Raw genomic sequence first — 12,089 nt, 5'->3', positions numbered from 1 at the left:
CCCATTTTTTCCACTTTTGCTAACCCATCACTTCATAAGGCTTTTTTTAAAAATTAAATGTAAACACATGTAAGAGAAATTATCAGTCAGAAGACATCTTATGATTTCATCAACTTGTTTCTACAATACACCTTTGTTGAATACTGTTATTTCCTCCCACAAAATAAGGGTAATACAACACCACTGGAAGGCAAGTTTGCTGATGTTGAAACGCACAAGAAAGATAGAAAGCGAAAGATGTCCTGCTTTGGTTAGACAGAGAACCTCTCACAAGACAGCCTGGTTTGAAGGAAAATCTTCAGCTGCCTATTCCGGTTGAATCTTAAATTGAAAAATTAAGCTTCTATTCCCAGGGCATCAGAAATGTTAAAAAAAAAAACTTCCCGACCTGTAAATAAATGGTATTAATCAATCTTTTCTTTTATTCCTGACCACATCTATAAGTTTGTCAAAACTGCAACAAAGAAAGAGTATTAAAAGAAAAAATCCCTTTTTCCTTTCCCCTAGAACTCATGGTTCTCAGACCCTTCTTTCCCATGAACATACCAAGAACTGTGACAGAAACTATTATTTATATGATAGAAACTATTCTTTATATGAAGGTAAAGTTAATCTGATGTCTTTCTTTCCCAGCAGCTCAAAGAGGAGACTGACCAAAAGAAAAGGTCAAGAACAATGCAGTCATCCAGACTCTTCCCCGATGGCAGCCAAAATCAACTGTACAGAAGGCAGAAAGCCACAGAGGAGTTGTTTACAGTCACTGTAGTACCTGCAGTGAAGCAGCTCCAGCAGCACCAGCATAATCAACACTCTTAATTTTACTTCAAATGGCATCTTTGCTTACATGTCAAGTCCAAACTACTGATGAAAATAGTGTCATGTATACATTGCATTAAGAAGGACAAAAGCTTTCTTATGAAAGCCAGAAGGCATTTGAGGACAGAAATGAAACAAAAGGAGAGAAGACTCCTCTGACCTTACACTCATCAAGAATTAAAACAAGAGAGACGTTTAGTCCTTTCCATATTCCAATCTAATCAGAATCAATTAACAGCTCTGAGTGTGTAGGTTATTTGATACAAGACCTCTTTTGTGTCACAACTCTATCCTTTAGACAAATAATCCAGAATTCTCCTGAATATGGTCTTCTTAACAAGAGTCTTCATAGGTTGATTCAGAACCACAATGTGATTAGCTCTGACAAAGCCTCCAACCATCTGATTTTTCAAGGCAAAACCATCTCTGAACATTTTAAGGTCACGCTACATCACAAAACCGTATGCACAAAACAGTTTGTGGGGTATGAGAACGGCTAAAAATGGCCATGAGCATTTTAGTAAAAGACAGAAGACAAAAGCTCTTCCAGGAAGCACACTGATTTATTCTCTACAGAGAAAGTTTAGCTCTTTAATGTCATCTCCAATTATAAATTCAGTGTATTGAAAAAAAAACCACAACCAACACACCCTTCAAACAAAAAGCAACCCAGTAAAATATACAATCACATCACTAGTTCAGCTTTCACTCCACAGGTCTTCATGGGCATTTTCTTATTTCCAACATCATCCTTCCTCTACTAGTACTGGCAACAATAGCTCCAGTTTCAAAAGCCATGACCACTGTTGCCAATACTAGCAAAGCAAAACCTCCAATTCCTAATAAGTCTACCATTTGGCTGGCACCACTTTTGCTTTGTACTCCTATAAAAGAAGATACAGAGCATATAAGAGCAGGTTTGAATGGTTCCAAGATCACAAAAAATTATATGATTGGTATGCTGGCAATTTTTTGTTTAATTGTCAATGAACTTAGTAGTAAATTAAGTTGAAGGAGGACAGCTACCCACAGATCAAGTATTAGAGCAGTAAGCAGACTGTCAGTGATGTGGTAGAATCACCTTTCCTCTTTTAAAGTGGAGAATAAATCCTCTCAGTTTAATATTGACAGGATTCTTTGCATGCCTACAATCAAAGCTACTTTCTAAGAAGAGATTAGTATAATATTACATTAGTATAATCAGATTTCATAACAGAGAAGGGCTCATGAGAAAATTCTATGATTCCACCTCTAACACTGACAGAAATGCATAGTATCAATACAAAGGTGTGAGGCATCAGTATTACCTCTGTTTTCAGCTACAGTGTCATGTCCTGCCTGGTATTATTCTGCACAACCTGGCACCTCCTAAAAAGCATAAGGCAAGTACAACCAGCACTAACTTCTTGTCCTACCCTTAACCCTCACTCCTCCCTGAAGAATCTTCACCATCCACTCCTACTCTATTATCTCCTGGCTAGAGAGGTTTCCTCCCCTCCAAAGTACTTAACAGAGTCACTTCACACTTGTAGTCAAATGAGCTCCCAGTTGCCAGAGCTGGAATTAACGTGCTGGACGCTGTCATCCATACTCCAGTAAGATGGTGCTTGTTATGCTGACACCTTACACTTTAGCTTCTCTGAAGTGAAAGTCTGAAGCTGAAATCTCTCCTCCAAAGACTCTGCCTGACAACGGCATAGGCAGTCTCTCCTCTTCACCTATCTCCCAAGGACAGGTTCCTGTCCTATCAGTATCAAAAAGTCTTCCACATTCCCATGCTAATTAGGAAGTCCTACTCAGCCTCCCTCACTGCCTGTCAGAAGGAAAATGATATGTGTATACAGAAAACACAACACTACCAAGTTTCACAATCATGGAAAACTGAAGTGGCACTCCTGGAGCGCAAACTCAACATCACAGGAAGGCATTCACTCCTTTCCTCCAACAGAAAAATTCTACATCTACAATGTTTCAACCACAGTCCCAAATTAAACATGAGCTTATTAATTCACAGCAACTGGGTCCTCAGATAAAAATCTTTATGCTTAAAATCTCCAAACCTACAACTGCCTCCATGCAGAAAGTTCCTCTGGGCTTTTGTGGTAGATGCCTTTTAGAAAATTGTTTGGGCTACAAAGAGTTTTACTCACCAAGAAGGCCAAAACACTTAGAGAACTCTGCAAACAAACACCAAATGAGTACTGATGACTGTTCTGTCTAGTTATGGTGAATTTTATTTTCCTCTATGTGAAGCATCAACCAAATAAGCGCACTGCTGAGAAGTGGAAAATTACAGGTTGCTTAGAGAGGTTGTGGAGTTCACCACCTTTGAGATACTCAAAAGTCATCCTGTGTCACCTGCTATAGGCCACTCTACCAGAGCAGAGGGGTGAGAGACCTCCAGAGGTTCCTTCCAGACTCAATCATTCTGTGAAATAACTACCAGTTGTACTTCACAAAATACTATTTTCACTGTGCACATGGTATTAAACAGTAAAAAGGCAGACTTTGAAATCATCATCCAAAATATCTGATTTAGAGAGAAACAAATCATCAAACAGTAGCCAGTATGAGATGAATGTCCTGACCATTGTTCCTTCACACTTTCCCACTGGAAATAACCATTATGGCTATAATACAAGTCCTACTAATCATCTGCTGAAAAACATAACTTCTCCAACCACAAAACTAGGAAAGATTTCCTAGCTGAAGTCTCCAGATGTCAAAAGGAGCTTCTGGCTTCCTCTTCTTCAAAAAGCACATTCCAGATGACACAATAAAGTTTTGTGTAGTCAGGAGTTTTTTTTGGCCATTATTTATTTGCTAAAAATGAAGATCAGACTCCACACAAACAGTATTTTCATTTCAGTCAGAGACTACACAGGAAAAAAGCCATCTTGTATTAATGCATTTCATATGCAGATATCTAACATCAAGTTTTCCTCTGAATGTATTCATACCTTGGAATTTAATACATGTGAATAATATGCAGCACTATCTGAATACTATGCAGCTTTTAAGAGAAAAAATAAAAAAGAAATAATTACTCAATATTTGCATAACTACCAGAATTCAAGGATTTTTTCTTTAAATGGATTGATTCCTGAAGATCCGTAAGAAAAAACAAGTATGTATTCCACTTCACTTCATTTCAGCGAATTTTCAGTTCAGTTATAAGCTCTGCAGCCCAGACACACACAAGCTGGAAACACATTTAGGTAGTTCCAATCTAAAGTCCAAATTAAAGCCTTAGTTTGTGCAGTGTTTCCTACAGAGGTTTCCAAGCATTAGGTCTTTGCATCATCACAGATCATGCACTTAAAAAAAAAAAAAAAAAAAAAAAAAAAACACAAACAAGAAAACTTTCACATATTTCTCAACTCTATGAAAGAAACAGAGAAATTAATGCATTTAAAAACTTTAAGAGAAGATGCTAAAATAAAGAAATCCACAGTTAGATTTAAATAAGGACCTATTAATAAATAGATCCTACATACTGTCCCCATGACAGTTTGTATTGTATAAATATTGACAGGGAGTGGCAACCTTTCAGTTAGTTAAAGCCAATCCTTTACAAGATTTTGAGTATCAGAATAGACTTTGCCCTGTGCTCCAGTCAGAAGCTGGTGCTGATCCTGTGCTGGTTCTCCCCTAGCAACATGGGCAGCTCACCCAACTCAGCAACCACCGCTTGTCTAGACAGTCTTTAGACAGCTGTAACTAAAGATGCACCACAGCATCTTATACCCTGCTGATGCTGAGCAGACTACAGAGAGGCCTCTACTCTGCTGACTAGAGAGTTTGCCACAGGACATCCAATCGTCCTCAGCAAAGTAAACCATGGACAAGAGCAGCTCCAAACCACTTTTCTTCTTCACAAAGATCAAATTTCAGTTCTTGTTCAATCACTGTCGATTCAGGTGTTTATTTCAGTAGACTGCTGAGAAAGCTAAAAGATGGTATTATTTGCATTTCCTTTACCTGAGCTATAACTGGGTGTTGTCTGCATAGTGCCTGCAGTTTTACCAATATTGTCTCATAATCCTTCTGGTTTTATTGCTGCTCAAACAACTGGACAAATTAAGGCAAAGACAGATTAGTTTTCAAACATTCTCCCATTTTGTTCTCAAAGAAGGAAGTTCAGTTTTTCAGTATCTTCATTTAGAACTGCAATTTCTTGATGACAGCAGAGTTTTGATAAATAACATCATGAAACATCCACCAAAAAAAAGAAGTTTTTAATTACCTCGTTTGGGACTTCTTAAATTCAAGATAAACAGCCTGTATCATGACAAACATCTCAGTATTCTTCAGTAAGAGACCTTTTATTTTTATGTAGTACTAAACTATGTCCTAGGGAATTCTGCTAACAGCAACTGTGAGGCTACCAACATCATCTGCTCACAGGGCTTCTAAGTATTTATTATGTTCTCGATGAGTGGCTCCTGAAGCTATCATTGTCCTCAAAGTCAGAGGTTTACAGTCCAACAGGTTGATTTTCAATTTGTCCAACAAACAAATTCCAGGTGTTTCCCTCTTCCTTCCCTCAAGCAACAAAAAAACACTCTGCAGTTGCCAGGGAAAAGGACATTGTTTATAAATATTTTTACTTTGTAAGAGCATTTATAGTTAGGTTGGGTGTTTTATTCCTCTTGTTGAAACGTGTCTTAACATCAACTTTCTATTATCACCCCTCATTAAAACTTTTTATAGGAAAAATAAATAATTACATTCCTACACAGCCTCTAGTTTTATGAGCAGAAGAATTGGCTAAGTTAACTGTTATTTCTCCGTAAAACCTACCATACACCATGAAACAAATGCTAACATTTTGATAGCTCCACCATCTCTGTTGATACTCTAAAGGCTTATTAAAAAAGTCTTAAGACATGCAACCTTAAAACAAGAACCCACCAACTTACTATATTTCCAAAGTCAACTTACAGTTGCAATTTCCCTTTGATTAACATATCCAGTTATATATTTTATAATAAATTTAACATCAACCTTTATATTCCATAATCCTTAGCGATGAGCAAATAATATTAACGCCAATTGTATTTTTGCATATAAAGCTTGGATGTAACTTGAAGACCTGGAATTATATTTCTAGGTCAGTCAGAAGACTTATTTTAGATCTACTGCATCACAGAATGCTTTGGGTTGGAAGGGACTTTAAAGGTCATCTAGTTCCAACGCCCCTGCACATTCCACTAGACCCGTTGCTCAAAGCCCCATCCAACCTGGCCTTGAACAGTTCTAGGGATGGGGCATCCACAGCTTCTCTGGGCAACCTTTACCAGTGCCTCACCACCTTCACAGTAAAAAACTGACCAATGGACCCTGGCAAAAAGGTCAGAATGGACAGACATTGAGATAAAATCCCTGAGTCCTTCTCCACAGGGCTGCTCTCAAACTACTCCACACCCAGTCTGTACTGATATTGGTGACTGCCCCAACCCAAGTGCAGGACCTTCCACTTGGACCTAAAGAATGGTCGAAACATGTCCAAGAATATTTCACCATGATACCTTCCCTTACTTTGAACTATCTTCAGACAACTTACAGGATTCTGAAGCTGACAATCTGCCTGTTTGCATAAAGTTCTGCTTCTTTTGTCTTCAAGAAGCTTTTCAGATACCAAATTTCTCTAGCACTTCAACACTCAGATTTTAAGAGCAGAGTTAATGTGGTTTCAGTGAAGGTGATTTTTGACAGTTATCTGGATAGATAAGAACCTCTGAAGAAAAGGTACTTTCAGGTATTTTCTTTACTTCTTTACTTTACTTGCTTTGGTTTTTTAACCAAATCCCTAACCACAACTGTTAGACACCAGATCAGTAATTATTGGGTCAGAACCACCTTGTAGGGGGTGTGTGTGTGTGTGTGGAGGACGGAGGGATGGGCTGAACAGAGCTGAGGTGGCGTCATATCCCTCATGGCAGACCCCTGGAGCCCACATGGGGAAGCCCCGGAGTAGCTGTCAGTCACAAACAGCCCAGGAAAACTATAACACACCACAAATCCTAGAGCCCCTAACCCAGGCTCAGATTGGCAGGGACAGTGAGAACGCTGCCCCTCACCCTGGTCTGGAACCCCAGAGTGGCTGGTGGGTCAGAGGCCCCCCCTGGAAGGGTTGGCCACAGGGACCAGAGCAGATAAAACCAAAGGCATGTGTTTGCCTCGTGTTGCAGCCCTGCCACCTGGACATGTGAGAGCTGGTCTTCTACAAGGTTCCAGTGGTAGCTATATAATCTGTCTCTTTCTCCTTCTCTCTTCCTTCTCCCTCTGCTTCCCTTTCTCTGCTCCTTTCTTGATGTTTTAGGTGGCTTGGAGCTGGAGGGATTGGATTTTGACTTAAGTGTTGTGGATAGATTGGATTTTGACTTAAGTGCTGTGGATTAATATGTACTGAGTTGGTATCGTAGTAGAACATTTTGTCTAGCTTGTGTGGTGCCCTTTTTGAACCTTTGCCAAGTTCTCTTATCTTCTCCCCTAAATTAATAAAGATACCTCTTGGGAACAAGTCCATGGCTTATTCTCTTAACGCTATCTCGAGGTATTAAAGAACCCTATATATATATATATTAAAGTAAAACTCCTAGCTAAGTCCGTGAGCTCACAGCTCGTGGGGCTGGAGTCTCACAACAAGGTCTTCAGAAACACTTCCTAACTAGTTTAACAGAAGGGAAAAAAATGTCTAGTGACAGAGATATAGAATTTCAAATCTCAAATATGAGGAGATCATCTCGCCTTTTGCTATGCAAGACAGATGAATTAATCTAGCGAATAAAACAGACCTAGGAAAAAAATCACAATCTGTAGCTATGTATTTTTGTTGCAAGAAAAATGGAAATCTCTTCAGAGTAGATAAAACCAGTTTGTCATATGCAGTGTTCACTGTTGTCAGTTAATTTGAAGACACGCTGCTCAACAAGTGAAACGTTTGACATCTTTGAAGATTAAGACCATCAAAAGTCCAAAGTTTTAAAAATCGACTACTGAAGCGATTGACTAGGTACCTGAATAACCAAGTTACCCAAGCATCTACATAAACAATGAAAACACTCTTTGTGAGTTATTATTAGAACAGAGAGAGCCCCAAAATACATTTTCATTAAAATTTACTAGTTATTTTACAATCAAAAGCATAGGCAACTTCAGGTTAACATGTCCCATACCCATTCACTTATTACACCACTCCCCAAAACCTGGAAGCCCATCAACCCCAAGGATTTAATAAAACATGGATTTATTCCAAAATCGTTGCAGAGGTATGCTCACTGAATATTACTTTCCACTGCTTAATATCATTAATGAGACACTTAGCTCAAATTAATAGCTAGTTACTTAAACTGCCTTTGGGCCTACTTAGCACGCCTATGAGATTCACCAGGATCTGACCACTGCACACCCTGGAGTATGACTACCTCTCTAACACAGCCTTCACAAAGTTATTAGATCTTTTTGGACTGTAGGCCTCCTAGTACTAAGTATTTTGAGAAAAAGCATTACGTGATGCTGTGACACATCATTTACACATAACTCAGGCTTTGGCCTCCTCAAAAAAATGACAGCCTACCTACAGATTTCCCAGCCTAGTACTAAACCAAGTACATGCAAGCCCCAAAGAAACAAATATATCTAACTACTGACAGTGGCAACTGATTCTTACAGTTTTATTACAGTTGCATAAGAGAAAACAGGAAAAATAAACACATCTCTCTCCTGCACCTCAGCTGTATGAATTTCCTTCCTACAGCATGTAAACTGAAGTTATAAAGTCCTCGGTGTGCCTTTTCCGCCTGCTCTGCTCTGTTGTCAGCACTCCTCTCCCACACCTTCCTGAAACGGTAACACATCTTCCTTTGTAGCAGCCCCCGCCCCCATCTTTTCTTAGCGTTCTGATACTACTGCACATATAAATTTAGAATCTTTCTAGCACACAGAACATAGCTTATGACATTTGCAAAACCCAAAATCATCACAAAACTGATTTAAAGGTTATTCCATGTCTGCCTTTTAACCTACAAGGGGTACAAACTGATGTGGAAGAAGAGTAAGAATGGAATTAAAACAAAGTTAAAGAGGATAAAACCACCCTAAGAGAAGCCAAAGGCATTGCTGAGACTTTTCTTCGTGCAGTCAAAAAAAGTATGTTTCCTGAACCTCAATGAACCCCAACATTTTAAACCTACGTGTACAGAAAATGAGATGCTGCATTTGAAGTGCCTGTGTACCAGTTAATCATATATTTTCACTCAGATACACACAGTTAGCTAACACCCTTGCTCAGGAAAAGTGAAAGCAATTATAAGTAACATCAATTCACAACCTTAATTGAAGGTAAAAAAATATTTTAGATTTAAAAAGTTTAATTTAAAAGAAATTTTTTATGTAGTCTGAGCAGAAAAACCTGATTTTATTTTCTTTTTAAGCATACCATGTCTAAAGTCTGACAAATTTCCCACTTTAACTGAAAGATGCAGGGAGGGGAATGGGGTATTCATTTTAGAAGATATTTTAAGTGTAGATCAATTATAGATAAGCATTTCTTCCTTAAAAGCATATCCACAGAGATTATAATGCATTTGATACAGTAGTGCAACATTGGGCCAAGAATGATGCTTGTAGTGTGAATGACCACATTAAGAACTGGTGTAAAATATGTAAGTTCTTCAGAAAGTGTTAGGATACTTAAATTCTATAGAAAAGAGCCCAAGAACAAGTGAAACAGAGTAAAAGTCCAGCTGGCAGAAAGATTGATTTATTGACCAAACACATTAAAAGTTAGCCAACCAATTTCCTTACAAGCAGCACTTTTTTTTTTAATTGTCAATAGTTTAAAAGTGGTTTTCTAAAAAATTGTCACTTTAAAGGACTTAAGATCTGCGACGCAAACATATGTTCTAAAATTTTAGACAAGCATGACAGGAAGCATCCCAACAAGTTCATTCCCAAACTGACTACAGCTTAGCTCCTAATCGCAATTAAGATAACTGAAATGGGGCAAATCCTTAAACTGATTATAAGATTAAGGAATACGGTTAAAGATACTACCAACTGCATGTCTGATACCTGCAAATTCCTTTCTATCATTGTAGGAAGGTCCCCACAGAACAGCCACCATTAAAGTACATACCAGCAAATTGAGAGTCGTGGTTAACAGAAAACCCTGGACTCTGAATTGACTCCATAGTCTTGACACCTATCAGTAGAATCTGGGTATAAAAACGTCTGATTAGACAGCAGACTTGAGTTATCAAAATTGACACACTATATCCTAAGCACCAGAGGTCTGCTCTTTAGCTCTGGTTCTAAGATGACAGATATGTAAACTAGATCAAAAGAAGCAAGTTAACTAAAACATGCAGAGCTATTCTCCCTCGTGGCAGCAGCATCCACAAGGCTCTCCTTTATCTAGGTATGCAGGTTTGATGGGCCAACACTTCAGAAGCTCACAAATCAGTAATAAGCTAAACAGAGTATCATGAACTTGTACAGATTCTTGCATTATTCTTTTAATCTCTACACCTCCTTATGCTCAAGTGAGCTTTCTGCCAAGAGCCATGCAGCAGAAAAATGAAGAATGACTATTAAGAGCTATCTCCACCCCCACACCTCCCTTCCCTTCCAAATCCAAATGTCAGAGTTCATACTAGAACAAATTCGATTTATTTGTTCCTCTCTGACAACAGAATGCTAAGGAAAAAAAGTACACTAAAGAACTTTTATTACTTGCTACAAAGAAAAGAAATCCTTTACTTCAGTGTGAAAGTACAAATCACAATTTGGTACTAGTTAAGGGCATCTCTAGGCATGTCTAAGGACGCAGCTACATCATAAAAAAATCGGTTGGATATTTGGTTGGCATGCACTTTGCTGAGGTACTTTTTATAATCAGAACTGAAAGATCATCCACTTCTGTCAAGAAGCTACCAAACGACATTGATTGATTTTATGTCAGGAAATGTTATGGTTTGCTTTCTTATGATGCAATAATAACACTGACAGCACTGGTGAGATACACTGAACCATTAGATATGATCAAGTAGGGAAACAATAAAAGAGCAGGCCTAGCACAACCACTAGTTTAAAATGCACTTAAACCCCTGCCCACCTATAAGGGCACACTAATCGTGTTTTACACGTCGTTAATTTGCAGGCTGAAGTCAGCGCTGCAGGGCTTAACCACCGCCTAAGAGGACCTCAGTCTTATAAAAAAGTTGTTGAAGAGAAAAAATTGCTATCAAAGCTATTTACAGTCCTCTGCTCACACACAGGAGTGGCACTCACGAATTCCACCCTTGTGGAAAGGCTCCACCGCCCCTCTGACAGCCGGTGAGGCACAGAAAGGCGCACGGAGCGAGAGATGACAAGTGTGAGGCAGGGCTGGGCGGGCGCTCCTTGGCATGAGCCGCTCTCCCAGCACAGAGAGACATTCACGCACCCTCGGCTGAGTAAACAAAACATCAGTGCGGAGCTGAGCAGGGCGGTGACTCAGTCAGGAGTGCGAGATTCGGTCCCACAGGGTAAGGAATTCAGGGAGACGGGACCGGAGGCCCATTGGCGCTCCCTACTCACCAGCAAACAGTCCACGTTCACTTCGGATTTGGGGTCCTTCAAAGTCACGTCGATTTTGTCAAAGCGAGACTCAAAACTTTCTCCCGTCGACATATTTCCGGAGATAAAAAGTTTCCCTTATTCCAGAGCAAAGTAAGGTTAAAAAATGGTAATGTGTAAAAAAACAAAAAAAAAACAGGAACAGGCGAGCACAAAAGAGAAACCACACAGCCTGTACCCGGCTGAGGAAGCGCCTCCTGGGAGATCCCTTCAATCACGGCAGTCTCTGGGGCAAGTCCCCGCCAAGGGGGCAGAAAACCCAAGGGGAGTCCGCGGCAGGGCGGGGGAGACGAGGCTGCTTCTCCCCCCGCTTCTCCAGGCACGCACGCAGCTTCCCGGGATGCTCACAGCTCCGCAGCAGCAGGTTTCCTCTCCCTCCCTCCTCTGCTCGGGCCCCACCGTCTCAGCATTCCCATTTTCCCAGCCGGGGAAGCCGCCCTGGGATCCAGCGTAGCGGTCCCTCCTCCTCGCCCTGCTGCTGCAGCGCCGGCGGGTCGGTGCCAGGTTCCGGAGCGTGGCTTTCTTTCCGGTGAACCAGAAGAAACAACAGAAAAGGAAAAAAAAAAAAAAAAAAAAAAAAAGGAAAAAGGGCAAAATCCTAAAATCCTGCAGGCACACCAACAAGGCAGAGCTGACGAAAAAAAAAATCA

General features: G+C 39.9%; 1 protein-coding gene across 3 annotated transcripts in view; it reads right to left on the bottom strand.

Annotated features, from left to right (window-relative positions):
* Nucleotides 1-12,078, bottom strand: part of ROCK1 (Rho associated coiled-coil containing protein kinase 1) — an 87,389-nt gene extending 75,311 nt beyond the window's left edge. For 2 of the 3 annotated variants that reach the window (XR_001877585.1, XM_017831990.1), the window contains exon 1: nt 11,401-12,078. Coding sequence is in view for 2 of the 3 variants with exons in the window: in XM_017831990.1 (XP_017687479.1) it covers nt 11,401-11,493 (93 nt within the window). In the remaining variant the exon portion in view is untranslated. The remainder of the gene's footprint in view (nt 1-11,400) is intronic. The other variant, XM_017832000.1, reaches the window with a different exon arrangement.
* Between the last annotated feature and the right edge of the window lie 11 nt (nt 12,079-12,089).

The sequence above is a fragment of the Lepidothrix coronata genome, unplaced genomic scaffold (genome assembly GCF_001604755.1).
Source record: "Lepidothrix coronata isolate B3197 unplaced genomic scaffold, Lepidothrix_coronata-1.0 Scaffold6, whole genome shotgun sequence".
NCBI lineage: Eukaryota > Metazoa > Chordata > Aves > Passeriformes > Pipridae > Lepidothrix > Lepidothrix coronata.
Note: the sequence above shows the minus strand (reverse complement) of the source record. Positions and strands in the feature narration are given on the sequence as shown.